The sequence below is a fragment of the Scleropages formosus genome, chromosome 25 (assembly GCF_900964775.1).
Source record: "Scleropages formosus chromosome 25, fSclFor1.1, whole genome shotgun sequence".
NCBI lineage: Eukaryota > Metazoa > Chordata > Actinopteri > Osteoglossiformes > Osteoglossidae > Scleropages > Scleropages formosus.
In genome coordinates, this window is record NC_041830.1 from 17,658,288 (window position 1) to 17,677,685 (window position 19,398).

At 50.1% G+C, this 19,398-nt stretch overlaps 3 protein-coding genes across 8 annotated transcripts; 1 reads left to right on the plus strand and 2 right to left on the minus strand.

Moving 5' to 3' along the window:
- The first annotated feature begins 2,777 nt into the window (after window positions 1-2,777).
- On the plus strand, window positions 2,778-8,464 carry LOC108921625 (cold-inducible RNA-binding protein B-like). Of its 3 annotated transcripts, none has more exons than XM_018731164.2 (8): window positions 2,778-2,867; window positions 4,106-4,215; window positions 4,359-4,465; window positions 4,564-4,708; window positions 4,859-5,018; window positions 5,102-5,166; window positions 5,602-7,761; window positions 8,268-8,464. In XM_018731164.2, exons 2-7 carry the CDS (start codon window positions 4,116-4,118, stop codon window positions 5,613-5,615), a joined length of 591 nt encoding a protein of 196 aa, XP_018586680.1. In that variant the 5' UTR covers window positions 2,778-2,867; window positions 4,106-4,115; the 3' UTR covers window positions 5,616-7,761; window positions 8,268-8,464. The 3 variants fall into 3 exon arrangements, with proteins under 3 accessions (XP_018586680.1, XP_018586681.1, XP_018586682.1); XM_018731165.1 differs by having other exon boundaries at window positions 7,674-7,761; XM_018731166.2 differs by having other exon boundaries at window positions 4,564-4,687.
- Window positions 8,465-8,817: 353 nt separating this feature from the next.
- LOC108921624 (yjeF N-terminal domain-containing protein 3-like) lies at window positions 8,818-15,125 on the minus strand. 3 transcript variants are annotated; one of them, XM_018731161.2, is made up of 6 exons: window positions 14,948-15,125; window positions 11,322-11,430; window positions 11,086-11,196; window positions 10,838-10,951; window positions 10,518-10,668; window positions 8,819-10,346 (listed from the first exon to the last, which is right to left on the minus strand). In XM_018731161.2, the coding sequence occupies exons 1-6, from the start codon at window positions 14,989-14,991 to the stop codon at window positions 10,150-10,152; spliced, it is 726 nt and encodes a 241-aa protein (XP_018586677.1). In that variant the 5' UTR covers window positions 14,992-15,125; the 3' UTR covers window positions 8,819-10,149. The 3 variants fall into 3 exon arrangements, with proteins under 3 accessions (XP_018586676.1, XP_018586677.1, XP_018586679.1); XM_018731163.2 differs by having other exon boundaries at window positions 14,912-15,125; XM_018731160.2 differs by lacking the exon at window positions 14,948-15,125 and having other exon boundaries at window positions 8,818-10,346; window positions 11,322-12,075.
- Window positions 15,126-16,374: 1,249 nt separating this feature from the next.
- ndufa13 (NADH:ubiquinone oxidoreductase subunit A13) lies at window positions 16,375-18,810 on the minus strand. 2 transcript variants are annotated; one of them, XM_029249015.1, is made up of 6 exons: window positions 18,794-18,810; window positions 18,348-18,547; window positions 17,700-17,778; window positions 17,553-17,624; window positions 16,956-17,025; window positions 16,375-16,632 (listed from the first exon to the last, which is right to left on the minus strand). In XM_029249015.1, exons 2-6 carry the CDS (start codon window positions 18,442-18,444, stop codon window positions 16,513-16,515), a joined length of 438 nt encoding a protein of 145 aa, XP_029104848.1. In that variant the 5' UTR covers window positions 18,445-18,547; window positions 18,794-18,810; the 3' UTR covers window positions 16,375-16,512. The 2 variants fall into 2 exon arrangements, with proteins under 2 accessions (XP_029104848.1, XP_029104847.1); XM_029249014.1 differs by having other exon boundaries at window positions 18,348-18,802.
- Between the last annotated feature and the right edge of the window lie 588 nt (window positions 18,811-19,398).

Below are 19,398 nucleotides of genomic sequence, written 5' to 3' on the forward strand. Positions count from 1 at the left end.
AGCCTACCTGCTGTGGAAAAGTCATCGTGCGGCTGCCCACACACACGCGCACACCCACACACACAGATGAACTGTGCTGTTGCCATGAGCATGCCGGTGGGGGGAGCGTGCTAGCGGGAACACACTTTGGCCACGCCCCCTGGAGTTGTTCGTGCCTGACGCGCGGTCGGTCCTGACTGGCAAGTGCCTCCCGGGCTCCGGTTGGATGCGGGATCCTTCCTGGGCCGCCTGCGCCGATCCGCGGAGGGGGTCGCGTGAGGTCGGGGCAGACAGGCCGGGTGCGCTGCAGGTGAGGCAGCCTGTCTCCCCCACCAGCCCCCTTTCGATCGTGAGCACCGGTTTCATTCCTCTCCTCTCCTCCCCTCCCCTCCCACGGCAGTGAGAAGCGCCCTCTTTCGCGTCCCTCCTGCCTCTGTGCTGCCCGTTTTACCTGTAAAGAAGAGAGGAGGAGAGAGACGATGAAGGTGCCACTGTGACCTGGAGGCGAGCGCCCCCGGCTGGCCCTTGCAGAAACCCACCCCGGGCGGGCCTCACGTTTCCGGCTCAGTGGTACCACAAGCTACCAAACGCGCGAGAGCGCGCACGCGCGCACGCACGCACTGAGTCTGCACCTCACAGCCGCCCGCCTAATAACAGTGTGTCTGTGCGCATACATTTATTCATTTCGCTCACATTTTTCTCCTGCTTACATTGATTTATCCATCTATACAGCTGGCCAAGGGGGCAGCGGTGGCACGGCAGGTTTGGCCCCTGTGTGGCGGGTCTGGGGTTCGAGTCCCGTTTGGGGCGCCTTGCGACGGACCGGTGTCCCATCCCGCGTGTGTCCCCACCCCCTCGGCCCTGCGTTGCCGGGCTAGGCTCCGGTTCGCGACGACCCCGCTCGGGACAAGTGGCTGTAGACATCGCGTGCGTGTGTGTGCCTTGCTCAAGGGTAATACAGCTGGAGGTGGGATTCGCACCTGTGACCTTTGAGTCCAGGACGGCAGCTCTAACCACTACGCCGCCAGCTGCTGCGCCCCGTAAAGACACAGTTTAATGATCCACCGTTTGACACCGCTTGTCCCTCAGCATCATGTCCCGATTCACGTCCTTCTGGACAGCGGATGCCGCCACGTGCTCCTCCTTCCCAACACCGTTTGCGCGGGGCAGGCAGAAGCGCTCACGTGAACCCGAGTCTCGCGCGCTGCACCCATCGTTCGCTTCCGGGTGTCGACGAGTGGCTCGGGCCCTTGTCGTCCTCCTCCTCGGCCTGCACGGCGGCGCTCTAGAGCGGCAGTCCGCCGCGCGTCCAGCTGCTGCGCGGCGAGTCGGGCCTCGGGACGCGAACCCCCACCGTTCCCCTGGCGGTCTTTGGGTCTATCACCCAAGTGAGTATAGTGAATAGTCCGGTGCAGCGTGCGTGTTTGTCACAGATACGTGGATGGACGGACACATTCAGATAGGAAACTGACTGAGTAAGATTGAGAGAAATACATAATAAATACTGACTGCTGAGTATAGAATCAGAATCACAACGAGTTTTATTGCCAAGTATGTTCACACATGCAAGGAGTTTGTCTTGGTGACAGAAAGAAACTTCCACAGCGCAGACAGAATGACAGTGACAAGACAGATGAGAAGATAGAATATGTGAATGAAGGATAAAAAATATAGAAAAATATAAAGTACCCAATATTATACAAAAATACAGGTATGTTCTATACAAATGCAAGGGAGTGTGAGTAAGAGATATGATGCGATAAATAGTTATAAATACAAATATAAATAGCGTTGTGTATTGCACTGGTTTACTCTCTAGGGGGGATTTAGCTGTTCATGAGGTAGATGACCTGAGGAAAGAAACTTTTCTTGTGCCTGGCTGTCCTGGTGCTCAGTGCTCTGTAGCGCCGGCCAGATGGCAAAGGTTCGAAGAGGAAGTGGCCTGGATGTGAGGGGTCTACAATGATTTTGCTAGCCCTTTTACTGACTCTGGACAAGTGCAGTACCGATACACTCACACTGCAGTTTTATTCAAACATATTTTAAGCAAATCGATAATAACTATTCAGAAATACTATACAACTCTGGCGTTTGTCATTTGCACCACTGAGAAGAACACGTTTGAGGGAATTCATGTTTGTTCACAGCGGAAGTGCACAGATACGAGCTCTGAGCGAATCGGCCCACTTCCGGCTCTTTTGCATCCATGAATATTCGCCGAAGCCCGACGTCCCGCGGCACCGTGTCGTCATAGAGCCTCCGTTTGCTCGTCTCGCCGCTCGCGCTCACCACGGCCGTCGTCTCGAGCAGCCATTGCGCGCGACCCAGCCTGCACGTAGGCACCGCTTTGCCGCATGGCGTCCTGCTCGTGCGCAGTTACCGCAGACTGCTGCGTGTCACATCACGGCTGCTTCGAAGAAGTGTTACAAAATCAAAAATTTACCCTGCATATTTGATTTTAGTATTCATAAGGGCGTTTCTTACGCTTAAACAATACATAGAAAGTGTATTGTGCATCAATTGTTGAAATGCTTATGAGTGTTCACAGAGCGAGTGAAAAAAATCTGGAAACGCAGTACCTTAATAACACAATATTACATATGGGCCATAACAGGGTCTAATCCAGCGACCAATGGGAAGAACTGTCCTTCTCTCCTAGGGGTCATGACGTAAAGGGGCGGGCTGCATGATTAAATATCCTCGTTGTCCGTCCAATAGTAAGACAGTTCTTGTATTTGAACCGCCTTCTGCTAATGAAATATTCATGATGTCGCAGTAGAAGGAGGACAAGTTCTCATAAAAGAGTCCATTTTATTCGCGCCTTTTAGTTGCCGCGGAGAAGCACAGCGTGAGGTAGTGAGAAGTTAACGGGTTCACTCGAAATAAAGGTTTGTATGATTTTTAATGTTCAATAAGGGAAAAGCTACATTTATTTACCAGTATGCAGATAATCGTAATGTATCCTGTTACCAACACAGGCGAATGTTCTTATAATAATCATGTTTATACCATATTCTTAAACGCATGCCTCAGTGAGTAAGTCTAAAATTTTTAATGTTGTTTATGGCTGTACAGTAAACTAATAGTCGGTTATGAAAACGGTGGTTGATGATCGAACCCGGGCGTCACCACACACCAGCAAACAAAAGAGAAACAGGCCCCTTTTTTCTGTCACAAATGCGGAAATCATGGCGCTAGCTTAATAGCGCGGTAATTTTTGGCATTTTGCTTAGTAAAAACGGAAAAAGGGAGAGAAACGGTTGGAGGGGCGGGTCAGATGTGTATATATTTTTTTACTCTTCACACTTGACTTGGTTATTTTCGAAAACAGTCATCGCATATTTCACTAGTGGCTGAAATAGTTGCGTCTGTGTTTAGTTTTTCCCGGTGCGGAATTTGTGGAAAGAAATGCGATATGTCGTGCTGCGTTCGTCGCTCTCTGCGCGCGCTTTGTTTTCTCGCCTGCGCAACAACGGCGCCTCGAAGTCGCTCACTACTAGTCAACGACGACGGGCTTAGAACTAGAGAAGCTGGTTGGCGTCGGGGGACGGCTGGTGGTGTGCCAAGGCCTTCAGTGTCCAGGAGAACATACTTGTTAGGTAAAATAAATCGAGCCGTCGTTAAAGACAAAATTTTGTTAGGTGAGCGCGTCAAGTTTAGTGCGCAGTCGCGAGTACCGTCGTTGTCGGCTCACTCGTGGAAGTAGGTCAGTGTGGTTACGAGGCGGTTTGTAGGTCAAAAAACGCAGCTGATCTGCATGGTATCTGAGGAGGCGGCAGTCCGCGCTTCAATCCTTCGTTAATTTACTTTCATACGTTTTTTTTTGGAAGAAGGTGTTTTTTTTGTATCGGGTGAGGATTGGATTACTGATCCATGCACAGCAATTTTGCAGAGGACGATTTTTAGACTATTGATTCCATGTAATGGCGGCCCTTCGGGAGGATTTTGTTGTTCTACGGGACCATCACTATTAAACTAGACGCTGTTCAGAAGTAGGTCATTGGGCGCGGCAGCCTAAAATGGCGCTTGGGAACAGCGCAGGCGCAGCGGACAAAATGGCGGCCGCCATTGAAGCGGTGACGTCATTTTAACAGACAGCACTGAGCCCTGTTCCCTGAACTTGCAGGACGCTCAACATGTCTGACGAAGGGAAGCTCTTTGTTGGCGGGCTCAGCTTTGACACCACTGAGCAGTCTCTGGAGGAAGCCTTCTCTAAATATGGAAATATCTCCAAAAGTGAGTAGGTCTTGCATAAGGTAATGCAGTTCTAAATCATGGGCTGCATGATGTAGTTGATCTGTATTTTCATAATGATTTCCTGTTAATTTAGGGTCATGTTTTTTCAGGTCTGAAACTTAATTGTTCATTATCTTTTTTAGTTGATGTCATCCGAGACAGGGAGACTCAGCGATCCCGTGGGTTTGGGTTTGTGACCTTTGAGAATCCAGAGGATGCCAAGGATGCCATGGAGGGCATGAATGGCAAGGTGTGTTACTGTGACCAGATAAAACGTGAACTTGGCTGGGTCTTGAATTTTGTGTAAAATTTTTGTATTAAAGCTTAATTTTTTCCATTCGCCTGCAGTCGGTGGATGGCCGGATGATCAGAGTGGACGAGGCTGGCAAGGGTGGTGGACGATCTGGTGGTGGCTACCGAGGCGGGGCCTCAGGAAGGGGAGGTGGATTCTTCCGTGGGGGCAGGGGGAGAGGTGGGCGTGGTTACTCACGAGGTAAGGGCTGGCAATTTGCAAAATGGTGTGCTCCCATTTGCTTTTAGTCATGCCCTCCTTGTTTGTTTGTTTTTTTGGCATTTGCTTTTAGAGGCGTGGTCTAATTTTGGTGTCTGAAGAATGTGTTTAAAGTGACCATTGTTTTCCTAGGTGGTGGCGGCTATGGTGGCGGTGACAGGGGGTATGGAGACCGCAGCTATGGTGGGGACAGAGGCTACGGTGGTGGAGACAGGAGCTATGGTGGTGGCTATTCCAACAGGAGCGGAGGTGGCTATTCCTCCGGTGGTGGTTACTACAGCAGGGACAACAGGTAAGGTCTTGAGAGTTCAGAGACTACTGAATTTTGCAAGAAGGATGATTGCATGTATTTGAATTCCTGCTTTCCCTTATAAGGGGGCAGTCTGGCTATGGAGACCGCTCCTCTGGTGGATCTTACAGGGACAACTATGACAGCTATGGTAAGTATTAAGTGGAGCTTGTTGCCGCCTCCTACTTGTCCTAGGTCAAACTCCTAGACCCATGTAGAATTCTGGAGAACAATTTTGAACGTGCCATTTGGCAATTTCCACTTCATCTTATTTGGATATCCTGATTCGTACTGCCCTGACCTGTTTTGGAGTTAAGTTTCAAACTTGAGGACCACAAATGAAAATCTATTATGAAGAGTTCAAAAAACCTTCCTCTACCATCTTGCCTGAGTAACCTCATACAAATATGTATCTCCATTTGTTCTCTAAAATCGAAAGAATGGTGTTTCAAATTGGGCATCTGAGAAAGCCAGTGTTTTCAGTAGAAGTGTATAGGAAGTATTGAGGGAATGAGCGTGGAGTTCTGTGAAGCAAATGTCCATGCGATTCCTTGCCTTTACATCTGTACCTACTTCTTGTCCTCAGCCTCACACGAGTAAAAAATCTTCACGATTCAAGATCCTCCCTTCGCTGGCTGTATATATAAAGATGCGCTCTTCGAAGATGATTTTTTTTCCTTGTTTTGTGTGACCTGACTGTAGTCGTCTTTATATGAGGTTCTGTGATAATACTGGAGCATTTTTTTGAAGTTCTGTTTAGGTTTTGTTACCAGTTTCTTCTCTGGGATTACATCCCACTTGAAGTGCAACAAACACTTAGTATTTTAATTTGGGAACTAAGATTTGATGCTCCATAAGCCCTGCGTTACAATTAGGGCAGTTCTTAAAGCGTTTTGGGAAAGGTTGAACTGATCACTGTATTTGGGGTGAGGGTGGGTGGCAGTAGCATTGTCCTGTTTATAAGCATAGAGCTTGAAATCATACCCTGTTCCCACATGGCCTGATGGCTTTTCATTTTTTTTTTGGCCTTCAATTGACCCAGAAATCACTGGAGATGTTTTTCCTCCTTTAAATTAGAGATTTTTTTTTTGCTCTTTGCCTCTCTCAATTGAGTGAACCCAAAAAGCTTGCAGAGCTGATGCGTCTTTCCTGCTGGCTTCTTTAACAGAAGCAGTATGAGAGCACCAGCTGTTCTGTAGCTAATTATTTGTAAATATCCCATATCCAAAAAGTGAATTTATTTCAGACTGCTTGTGAGGCTGAAACCCAGGAGTTAGCCATCTGTTCATGAGGTGCTGGTGTCAGCAAGCTGCTGTGTGCCAGAGGTATCCTGCTCTTGAAACAATTGGCATTTAATTTTTTTATTTTTTTTATTTTTTAAAATGTGCTCTGCTGTCATGGACTGAATCGTATATTCAAACCTTCAGAGAAAAAAAATGTTAAACCAGGATTGTTCTAGCTGGTTAAGAATTGTGCTTTCTGTTCTGTGTACCAACCACATTGAAGAGAACTCCTTTTTGTAAAATTCTGGCTTCATGAAGCCTATTAAAACAATTCGTTGAAAGTGCTCTGAATTTCTTGTGCCTCTGAGAATGCTCCACCATGTGCCAGAGAACCACCTGAATGTTTTTGAGATGTAGCATCAGGTTAGTAGAATCTGTATGGTAGAGAGCAGTGTGATCTAACTCAAGATCAATGTAATATTCTTCAGAATTTTATGAAGATGACTAATAGTTTCTACTGCATAACAAGGTTTTATCTCCAAACAGTTGAAGACTTAACATGCAAGATTTCAATCTTAAGAATGACTTTGATTTAGGATCACTTTTAGTTCTAAACTTCTGTAGAGGCAGAATCACCTGGTTGCCTTGGTACTGTTCATAATGCTTCATTACGTCCAAGTGTTCTCTGCTACCATTTGGGAGAAAAACCGACAAAGTCCTTGGAGAATGAAGTGTTGCGCCTACCAACATGTGACTCTTCAGGGGCGAAACGCTGCTCTTGGCTAGTTCATATGTGGAGATAGGCCTGTGTTGTGAGGTAACTCCTTTTTGCTCTCCTGATCACATCCTTTTTGTAAGAGTTCTCAATGTAAACGTGTAACTTTCATGAAAGTTTGCCGTCACTTCCACGATGTCCGAAACAGCTGTCACTTAAAGCTTTCCGTTTATTGAACTGGGTTTGCCTTGGATCTGCATGAAAAACCAAGTGCTCTGACCTTATTTCCTGGGAAGTGATCCCACTAGGAGATCTGTTGGATAACCTTTGGATGCCAGTAGGGCATCGGTCAGCAATGTCCTGATCTCGCCTCCAAAGTCTCAGTCTGCCAAGCTCAAAGCACCAGTGTTTTGCCCTCAAAGATCCCCTTGTGCTAACAAAGGCTGTGTCTCTTGGTCTTGTGATGCAGACCTGAAGCTCTGATACTTGTGCAATTCTTTAAGCATATCATACTACTGGTATTTAAATGTGTTTGAGTTAATCAACTTGAGGCCTTAAGTTTCCAGACAATGTAGGGATGGTTTTTAACTGTTTAGTTAGTAATTTTTGCTTAGGCTGTAAACTGTAGCTTTAAAACCATTTGCATGCTTTTGTAGGTGTTAACATGGTTGAACACAGGATGACATGGACTCAACTCATTTTGTGGATGTCTTCTTTTAGGGTGAAGCCAATGTGTTAACGGGTGGTGGAATCAGCTGAAGGTCTGTGGTTCAGTGACTTGGGCCAGTTTGAAGTTCAGAACACTGAGGTATGGTTTTCTGATACATCATAGCTGTTTTATGGTTGACATTGATAAATATATATACACACACACACCAAGAAATCTTGTATTTAATTTAGTTTTCCTACTGTCCCCTTTTATTCTATTGTGTGCATGTTCAACATGACAAATTGGTTGAGGGGAAATTGCCAGATTGTTGATCTTTTAAATAATACATTGCTGCAACATGCCAGAAAAGGAGAAACTATGCAACTTTTATCTTTAGAGTGAATATTGTGAATTGGTATCACATACTACGATGAGTTCTTTATGGGGCCACTGAGCCAAGTCTAGTGGATACTGACCCAGCTGTAAAGTTAGACACACTTGAGATGGTAGGTGCACATTATAGCTTTTATACATCTCACCAGTAACATGTTTATGACATATCATTTTCCACATGCATACATAAAAGGGTAGTGATTTTTAGATGTACCTGTTACCTCAATTATGCAGCTGTAACATTAAAATGCAGCCTGATATGTTGATTTCAGGTGCTGTGTGGAGAACTTCGTGTACCCGTTCTGAGTGTGGAAGAAAGGTGTACCTAGGCCACGGTGCCTGGCTGCCTCTCAGGAGACTGAGTTGAGCTGTTGCTGTGCAGTAAAGTGGTCAGAAAAGCGCTCGCATTAAATCCTGTGGAACTCCTGCATCATATGGACTTGGAGGAAATAAAATAATACATTGGGTATCTTTTGTCCTTTTTTTTTCTTCTCCCCCCCCCCCCCCCCCCCCCCCCCATATAAATCTTCCTGTGGGGGGGGGTCAGTGACCCTTGGTGTAATTATTTTTGTTGACAGAACATGCAGTTCCACAGGGAGCTGAGTAAATTGTAGTTAGACTGCAGTACCACTTAAAGGGGGCCGTTTCCACGCCAGGGCAAGAAGAGCCAAGATCAGCCCAGCTTTTTCGCCAGGGAGGAGGTCAGAGAAAGGGAAGTGCTTTGTGTTGTCGGACTCAAGAGATGGCAGCACCAAGATGTGCTTTTTTTTAAAAAAAAAAAAAAAAAAAAAGGGGGGGGGGGGAATTGTTGGTGTCTAGTTAAAGGGCTCTTAATTTGTGCCATGTTGCTATTGGGGTGTTACGTGGGACTGCCTGCATTTAGCTTTGCCCCCAATGCTCAAAATGTCTCGCTGGATATACTGAATACTCCTGACACATAACTTTACATATAGATCAACCATTTCTTGTATGGTGTTTTGTCAGTTGACTAAATATGGCCCAAAAGGTGAGTGTTTGCTCAATAAAGAGCCAACATGCTTCCCCTACCGCACTGTGGCTGTTGGACTAACACCCCAATAGTAACATGGCACAAATTAAGAGCCCTTTAACTAGACACCGACACCCCCCCCCCCCTTTTAAAAAAGAAATCTTGCTGCTGCTGTATCTTGAGTCCGACAACACAAAGCAAAATGCAGGCAGTCCTGAGTTATGAATGATTTCTTCCATATAGCCCTCTTACTGACTGGCAGTTAAAATTTTGTCAGCATGAAGTAAAAACCATTAATTCAAATTACAATAACAAAGGGGAGCTACTCTGCGTTCTGCATCAAAACGGTCTACACTTGTTTTGTGGCTGGGGCATGGGAGCCTGAGGTTGGACAAACTTAGTTTTCCTGTTAACTGTGTCTCATGTTACTATGGCACCAAAGTGTAAATGTGATGCATCAAAGAAAGGGGAAACTCTCATGATTGAAACTAAACTGGAAATAAAGTGATTGGAAAAAAGTGAAACGTCAAGGAACATGGGAAAAGCAAACTGTTTGGTGCATGCATTTCCTTTCTCGGGGCACTCGGCTCTAAAAGGCTTCTTCCCAATTGCGGAATCTCGCTCGGCACAACCGTCCTCTCTCTATTCTCAAACCTACCTTGTTTTGCCTTTCCGAGTCCTGTCCCGTATCATTCCCCAGTCCCGTTCCACATCTCTGATAATGGACGCCTGCCTTGTCCCTCAACCACTATTTTGGATACTTGCTGACCGACCGACCGCCTGACCAGGAGAACGTGTCTGGCCCTTTGATTCTGAATAAACAATCCAGCCTCCTCCATGTCCTCTGTTCATCATGACAGTAGTAACATTTATTAGTTACATTATTGTTACATGAAAGATGGCAGTGTATTCAAAATGTTAATTTTTTATGCATAGCAAGGTACACGATATATGATAAACTAAGACAAACATTTGACAAATTGGCGTTTGATACCCACCGTACCGAACTGCTCCTACTTAACAGACTGAGGACACAGAATTCACTCGTAATTCGGGGACTGCCTGTAATCTCGTGTAGGCTGGTGTATCACACCTTCTAATGGCTCCATGCTCAAGAGCAGCGGAACAGTTTTGACGAAGTAGTAGAAAGTGCTCGGACAGCAAGGCTATAGCTGTACCAGGCACTCGGTGCTGGGGAACGGAGGAAGGTTGAGCTCGTACTTTCTCTGAATGTCGTAGGGCAGGAAGCGGCCAGCCAGGAAGTGTCTGCCGGAGAAGGTGGCGGCGCACTTCTTGGGCGCCAACAGCGAGATGAGCACATCTGGCTGCAGGCCGTCGGCCCTGGCCTCCTCCACATCCCATCCTTCAATGCAGAGACACCACAAGGAGATAGACAGCTTGGAGCTTGCTGTGACCACGCAGTAGAATGATGGTAGGGAAATGGTGGCAGCGTGAGCTCTTGGAAACCGTGGCGTTCGGGAAGTCTACGGCTTTGGTGTGGACCGTGCGTGTGCGTGTGCGTAAGAGACCTTACCTGAAGGCATGTCCACGCTGGCTGTGGGTATCTTGACCTGCTTGAGGGTTGTCAGGATGCCAGTGTAGGGCTCCTTCACGCTCTTTATGTCTGTCTCAGGGCCCAAGATGGCATCAATGACCATGTTGTAGGCATCGTTGATGAGCTGCACCTGAGAACAGGTAGTTAGTTCAGGTAAGAGCTCTGGGTGGCTTGCTCAGGATTTACCTATTTCCTTTTCATCTACTGGAATGGGTTGATTTAAAAAAAGAAGAAAAACCCAAGACGGCATAGGACCACTAAGTTCTGCCCAGGTGGGTCCGACGGGGGGGGAAACTCACCTCGGTGGGCAGATAAGACAGGAATGGGATGTCCATCTTCTCACACTGCACTGTGAAGTCCTGATGCAGAGTGCAGTGGGAGCGCTTGGGGTAGAAGATGGTGGGCTCATAGTCCTGGGAGGCAAATGGAAGGTATGGCTGCTCAGTACAAGCGCCAGGTGGACCGAGCCAAGGATCCTGCTCATAAATGCACTGCCGGCGGGACAGTTGCGTAGCCGCTACGGGCGCCTTTGGCCAGTGTTACTCACGAAGATGCGCAGGTGGCGAGCGCACACCAGCCCGACCGCACCGTTCTGCTCCGGCCCGCACACCGCCAGCACCGTCGGCTGCTTCCTGCTCAGCGAGCTCAGCGGAAAGGCCTGCGTGAAGGTGGGCGTCGAGTCGCCGGAGACGAGGCGTGATGTTACCGCACGGGTCGCGCAGCTTGCATGTAAACCAAGTGACTGGAAGACGGCGCGAAGTGGAAAGGGTGGCCGACTCGCACCTTGGTGATGGCGACGGCGCACGCGTAGCCCCGCATCTCGATGAGCTGCTGCGGTCCGAAGCGGTACTCGTCCAGGAGCTCCGTCTCGATGGCGGCCGCCTCGGCTCTGCTGCGGGAGGGGAACGCAAGAGCGGCGTTGGCTGCCGTGTGCCGCGCTGCGCCGCGCGGCCCCGTCTCTCTCCTGCTTAACTCGGGAACTCGAGCGACACGGAGATCGCCACGTCCCCGTTTCCGACACACCGCTTCCGCTCCCGTGTCCATCCTGGTTCGGTAAACCGCTCAGAAGAAAACACTCAGGCAGCATGCGAACCCCGAGGCGTCACAGCAGAGACAAACATCTGCGAGTCAGCAGCCTAAACCCGTGACCGAGACGGCAGCCAAACGGAGAGGCGAAACACGGCCCGGGGGGGGGGGGGGGTTTGTCCACATAAGACGTGTGCTCTGCCGAGCGCAAACACGCCACGCGAGACAATGCGACAGGAGGAAAGCAGGAATGAGCCACTTCCACCACACAAAGAACGTGTCTGTGAGCAGCGGGATGACAGGCAGCAGGGTCGTCCTGGGAGCAGCCACACCTCCCTTGTGTGAAACTTGTGTGAAACTTGCGTGAAACTTGCGTGTCATGTGGAGGGAGCGTGCGCACGTGATGCGGTCCCCCCTCCACTAGAGGGCGCTGCGGCTCAACAGCCCTTTGGATCCGAAGGTTGCAGCTTCAAGCCTTACCTGTGGCTGTAGTACTCTTGAGCAAGGTGCCAAGGTACTTACCCTGAATTGCTCTGTAAATGGATAAATAATTGTAACCTTAACATTGTAAGTTGCTTTAGAGCAGGGGTGTCCAAAGTTTTTTTGGTGAGGGCCAAATACAGAAAAATAAGCAAAGGCCCGGGCCACACACAAGAGGTGACATATTGACACATGATTACTGTGTGTATTTCTAACTCACCTATAATGTGAAGAACATTGCTCTCAGTGGGAGCAGTGATGCTGTCCTTTGGATTGAAGGATGGCTGGGATGTCAGGAGAAAGTTTGGTGGTTGAGACACGAAGGACTTCACAGAGATGGCTATCAGTCATTATACTCTCGTCTCATAGTGCCGACGGACATTATACTCTTTCATCACGGCAACATCTTCATTGCAAATCAAACAGACACACTTTCCGTTGATTTCTTTAAAGAAATATTCATTTTCCCACCGTGTTTGAAATCTTCTACACTCACTTGCTATCTTGCGTTTCTTCGGTGCTGCCATTTCTGGTGACTCGTGGTAAATATTTTTCTTTGCTTAATTTTGTTTAGTGGAGAAGCACCTTTTCTGTGACTGGCTCCATCTAGTGTTGAAACTGAGAAGTGCAACAGAGTTGAGCTCAAGCGCCATGTGCGGGCCATATTCAATTATATTTTCAGAATTTGCTGCGGGCCAATAAAAACTGACCCGCGGGCCGTAGTTTGGACACCCCTGCTTTAGAGAAACGCGTCAGCTAAATGTAAGGAGCGACAGAATCCCTGATGCCACCTTCGCTTTTCCCACAGTGCCTTTGGGTTCCCCTACGATGCCGAGCTCATCGCTCTTCGGGAGGATGTTCACCACTGTAGTGTTACCATGTTGCTCCCTTGGCACTGGTCATCCTGGCCCCCCCCTCTGTCATCCACTGACAAAATGGGGGCTAACACCTAGTTGTCATGGCAACCATGTGTAATTACCCTGGTAGCCGCAGGGGCTGAAGGGCAGCAAGGCGCTAAAGCTAAGTAATGTCTCCAGCTCGAGGGGTTGATTATCATCTCATCAGAGGGCACTTTGTGCACCGGAGCTCTAAGGTAGAAGATGTCAAAGAAGAAATGTCTCTGTGGTGGTTACCCAGAATCCCTTGCATCACTGCACTCAAATCTGCAGGGCAAGAGGGTGGATCAAGGTGTCAGTGGCCCTGAAATGCGGTGAAACTGACCCAGGAGCTGCATCGGTGCCCATGGCACTGTCTACGACGTGAGCAATTCGTCCCTAAGCTAAGGGCTCGCTGACCCCTGCTGACCCGCCGACCGGTGTCGGAAACGTGTCACGGAAATCCTCCTTCCGTGACACATTTGCACCACGACGACATCACAGGAGCAGAGCTCTTCATGAGGCGTGTGACCGGTCGTATCCGAAGCGCTGGAGCAGGCGGAAGACACCCCGTTTCCCACGAGGCCCTTACTCACTAATGGCCATGTCTGAGCAGCTGCCCTGGAGGACGTCCCTCTAAGTGACCGAAACGTGACCTTCCCTACAGGTTGACACGCCCGGTCGGGTTGGTGGGAACCACACACGCCATCGGTCTGGCTTCGTCTCTCACGCCGGTAGGGCACATGATCCAGGTCCTGTCCAGCTCAGTGAGGGAGGAGGAGCCTATTGAGAGCAGGTTGGCATCCACCCACAATGCTGCTGCAAGCCACTCACTCCCAAGCCCTAGCGAACGAGTTCGCTGCGGTGTGATGTCCACACAGCACTGGGGTAGCTGGTCACCCCCCACAAGTTAGCAGCGGGTCCCAGAGATCCAAATTACACCCCCTGCATATTTCATGAGCAGGATGTTTTGGGGTCCTACCACCTCAGGTAGGTGGCACTCCACTCCTCCCACTGGCAGGTGTGTGGCACACAGGTGGTGCAGGATGGACCATCTGGCACCCTCTTGTTTGGCAGCAGGCATGGAACATGGTTGCCATAACAACAGCGGGTCACACTCCAGCTCAAGGGGTGCTCATCAGTCGGAGTCCTTTTTAAACAAACACCAACTGCTGCCACCTTAACCGGAACCACACCTGGTCCTGCTCAAGAGCCCAATTTGCATACACACTGTTGCCATGGCAATGGGACAAGTGGCTGTCGTGGTCCACCGGGGTCCACTCATGAGGGTCGAACCGTAACCAGACACCTGACAATGATAGCGCTGTGCGGTGAGCGAAGCTCCGGTGGGCTGGGGGGGGCTCTCGTAAAGCTCAAACGGGGTGGTCTAGAGGAGCCCCCCCCATCGAGACACTAACCCTAGTAAGGGTTCATTACGGCGGGGGGTGTCGGTAGTACTTGGACATGAAAGCGCTGCCCAGAAAAAGGAGTCTGGGAGCCCCTTTCATGGGGACGACATCAGAGACACGCAAGCGCACTGTGCGAAGGGTCAAAGGTCAGAGGTCCCAGACAGTGGAACGGTTTCCACGAGAGCTGGGTCTGCGCTGGTAAGCGAAAGTGCCGAAACGCAGCGGGACACGACCGAGGGAAAGCGGGCGACTGATGTCCAACCCACGCAAGAGCAGCAAGAGGCCGTGAGGACACACCACCTTTGTCGTCCCACAGGAAGACACCCCCCCGACAGCAATCCGACCTCCCCCTCGTCCCCGAAACGCTGACCCCTGGGGACATCTGGGTGGCGCAGCTCTGCAGTGCAAGAGGAGCCCTGGGGGACAGTTGAACAGTTTGCCTCACCTTCGCTCAGAGGTCTCTCTCGCTCGCTCTCTAGCTCGCTCGCTCTCTCTCTCTCTCTCTCTCTCTCTCTCACACACACACACACACACACACACACACACACACACACACACCCCTCGCCACGCTGACCTGACTCACCCAGTGCGGTGTGTTTTGAAGCCACACGGTCCTCACCTGAGGTAGCGCAGCGGCTCACTGTCGGGGGTGCCGTGGTTCATCTCGGCACGTGTTGGACGTCTTCAGGCTGCAAGAGACGTGTGAAACGCACACAAATACACGCAGGAGAAGAGCGGAGCTGCACCGAGTGCTCAGAGCCCCCCTTCTCTCTCTCGCTCGCTTCCCGAGAGCAGCGTCTGCGGGTTTATATGAGGTTCCCTGCGTGGGACAACCGACCAATGAGCAGGCACAGACGGGGGGGGGGGAGGAACCCTGCAGCCTATTTACAGAACCGCTACTCCTGTATTGGACATAAAACAGAGAAATTTGTAGGGGTGTGATCAGGGTTAGTCTATCTACTGCATTTTGTGCACCTACTCGAGTGATGAACATCGGTGCATCAAGTGAAAAGAAACAAACTAGGTCTAGGGGGCAGCTGCTAGCGTGGTGGTTAGAGCTGCTGGCTTTGGTTCCAAGAGTTGCAGGTTCAAGTCTCCCCTTGGACTGTAGTACCTTTCAGCAAGGTACTTACCCTGAATTGCTCTGGTAAAATTATGTAGTTGTATAAATGGGTAAATAATTGTAACCTCAACACTGTAAGCTGTTTTGGAGAAAAGCATCCAATAAATGTAGTTTAAACTTAAGAATCACAGGTCTGCAACCGTGACTCTGTTTCCTAATGTAATGAACACATTGTATTTTCTCTGAGATGTACAGAGAGGAGGTGCGGCTGCTCTCTGGTGGGTCTGGGGTTCGAGTCCCGCTTGGGGTGCCTGGCATCCCGTCCCGGCTGCGTCCCCTCCCTCTCCAGCCTTACACCCCGTGTTGCTGAGTTAGGCTCCGGTTCACCGTGACCCTGCTTCAGGTATGTGATTTCAGTGTGTGTGTGTGCGCGCACCGGAGAGAGATGGATGTTGCTCTGGAGAAAAGTGTCTGAATAAAAGAAAATGTACAGCAAGGCAGTGGTGTGGGGGTTGCAGTATCCCCATCCAGTTAACCAACAACCCGCTGTTGTAGGCGACCTCAACTGACCTCTATGTCCAGGAGCCAAGAGGGTGACTGTCTGTGTGTGTGTGTGTGTGAGAGCTGTCCACACACGACCAGAGGCAGAAGCCCGAGTCACGCGGTGCTGCCAAGAGTCTGGAGTGCAGGACCCCCCCATGGTACACAATGGAGACTTTGAGAGCAGTGGCACAGCAAAACTGGAGGTGTGAGGCTCCGCCCCTGAGCGGCAGCAATGGGGTAATTGCAGGTCAGTCAGCTGACCGTGGCCAAAGAGCAAGGGGTGAAGTGGGTGTAGTGCCAAACACTTCATCACAGCCAGTCCTTTCACACACACACACACACACACACACACACACACACAAGCATAGCTGCAGTTATAGCCTGATTTATGTGCCCAGAACTGTTTACACAGGAACCAAAAGAGACAGTGGAACACAGAGTACAGAAAACACATTTAATTATTAACATTTACAAGGAACGTCAAGTGACGGACAGCGGAAGCCGCTGTCCTCCGGCAGCTGGTCGGCCCCCGGTGGGCGGAGCTCGGAGGCCTGGTGGGCGGAGCTCAGCCCCCTCTCCTACACGTACCACTGGAAACCAAACTTCTTGTGCAGCAGCTGCTCCTGCGGCCGGAGGTTGAAGAGCTCCTCGTTCGTGGGGGGCACCCAGCGGTCCGTGTGGAACGCGTTCTCGCCCACCTGCCCGGGGGACAGGATCCACAGCGGGCCTTAGGCTGAGCGGGGGCCTTGACACCACAGCAAAGTGACGCCGCGCGAAAGCCGCACGTCTTAAACCTCAGCGCATCCGGTCTCGACCCCGTGAACAGCGACCGCGAACAGCAAGGCGGCTTCGAACCTTGAACCCCGACACGCCCAAACTGACTGTACGTCTCGACTGTACGCAGCGAACCACGGGTCGAGCCCCGCGCGGATGTACGCCAGGAGGCCGTGCCGAGACACTCGGGTCACCAATCCCGCGGACCGGCGTCCGACGGCACCGGATGGGATCCGGACCCCTTTACCTTCCATCCGGGGACATCCTTCATGATCTTGGCTTCTTCCTCCAGGTTCTCGCGCAGCATCCGCAGCGTCCTGCGCATCGAACCACACACGCACACACGGGTTCATTCAAGCTCTGCCAAATGGCCATCAGATATGTGGAAGTTTGTGTCACCAAGACAAATTCCTTGTATGTGTGAACATACTTGGCAATAAAGCTTGTTCTGATTTGGAAATAACTACTGTGAACTGAGAGTTTAAAAAAAGTCACCAAGTTTTTGGAAAATTTCGGGAAGTCCTGCTCAATTTACCAAACTTGTTATGTACTTTTGAAGTGTAATTACTTTACCTAAAAGGGAACCCATCAGGGCCACTAATGAAGATAAGTGTATGTGATTTGTGATTTAGCGCTCAGCCCTATAATGAAGTAGGTGTGTTCTGACACGTCGCCCCCCCCCCAAAGGTAAACCTCCCGCTCTCAGGCACCCCGGGTGTCAGCCGAGTGGCGGCTCCGATTGACGTCCCCCGGCCCCCGCGGCGACGGCTGTCGGAGCCCAAACGCATCAATCTATAAATGAGAGAAATGAAAACACCCCCCCCCCCCCGGGGCCTGAACTCACCTCCTGTCCTGCTCTGCCTGCAGCAGTGGGAGCAGAGCGATTCTGGCCTCCAGCTCCTCGATCTGCAGACGCCTGCAACAACACACAGCGAGGGTGTGAGATGGGGGTGGAGGGGGGGGACTGGGGGTCCACAAGGACGTTTCTCACCTCCTCTCGCGGTTCCACTTGAAGAGCCTCCAGTAGCCGAAGAGCATCACCCCGATACCGATACCGAACAAGGTGTAACCTGGGGGGGGGGGACCAGAGTCACAAAGGAGCGTCTGCAGCGCCGTGTCGTCATAGCAACCGAGTCGCTCTTGGCCTGTTTGCACCACTTCGAGTCCTGATGCAGAAACACGGACGGGACTGGCAGTGCACGCGCCGCAATGCAGGGTAAAAACGGGGCATAATGTGCGGTAAATCATGTGCCACATGATGTGGTAATTGTCCCAAGTCCGGCGGCAGGACTGACTGAGCGAGTGGAGTGAAAACGGGGCGATACATGATATTATATATTAAAATAATCATGTGATAATATGCACTCAGTGAGTCCCTCGTTTTCTGCGCGCTGCTGATGATGGACTGTAAACGCTGTAAAGAGAGAGAGAGAGAGAGAAAGAAAGAAAGAGAACACAACCACAACAACACAATTTGAATTTAACAGAAGAACAGTCACTCTGTATCAGTCAGTCAGCGCGTGACGACACACACAGCACTCGAGCCGCGGTGCTTCCATGGCCGCCGCTCCCTTTCCTTTGTGACGATGTGAAGAGCGCGGTTTTTAATTTAATAGCGACACATCTGCGTCTCACTGACCAGAAAAGCCCCGTTTGGGAAGATTCCGCTTGTAATCGAGGGGCGCGTAGCCCCCCGCGGGAGGCATGTCCTGCTTCACCTTGGACGCCGCCATCATCTTCCCTCTTCGGGAAGCCCAGCTGCGTGACGTCACCACACGTCTCCTTTTATGGTTCGCTGAGAAGCGGCCGCGGCACCTTTGCGGAACGCATTAGCGCCCCCTGGTGCAGTGGTAGGTGCAGGACCGCAGGCGTTAATTATTACACGTAAATAATAGCGCGTCTTTAAAAAATAAAATCGTTTAGATCCATCCAAATTGCGTACATCATCCCACTATTAGCATAAAGTATGTTATTTATGTATTACACTAACAAAGCAGATACGTCACAGTCAAGGTACACAAAGTAACGGAATGTTAAGGCTATAATTAATATCTATACAGAGATCCGACGTCCAACGGAACTGACGCTGTTAAGCTCTTCCCGTCGATGCAGCCCGACTCATAGCGACCACGCTGTCCACGTCAACTTGGTGGGGAACGGAAGTGGTTTGCCGGTGCATTCTTCTGCGCATGTCCGCGGGGTGGGGTCGGGGTGCAAATTTGGGGTCAAAAGGTGTAAACTCCGCCCACCCTGACTTATTTCGATTCTAATGGGATGAAAGTTAGAAAACAGTGTCGTGATCAAGGCTACTACAGCACGACATAGGATTTGAACCTAGGTCATTTTAGGTTCAAGGCTACACCTCAGCCACACACTGCTAATATGATGCACAGTAGATTATCCATTTGATGTTGTTGGGACAGCTACTAGAGTAGCAGTTAGCGCTACTGCCTTCGGACCCAAAGAAAAGGTGGAGGTTCGATCCCCACCTCCTGCTGTAGTACCCTGAATTGCTCCAGTATAATTACCCTACTGTATTAATGGGTAGATGACGGTAATAATTGTGACCTTAATGTTGTAAGTTGCTTTGGAGAAAAGCGTCAGCTAAATGAATAAATGTCTACATAGGTAGATGCAGTATGATTTGTATAAAACAGTGGCATTTGATGTTTAATGTCACATGGACCCCA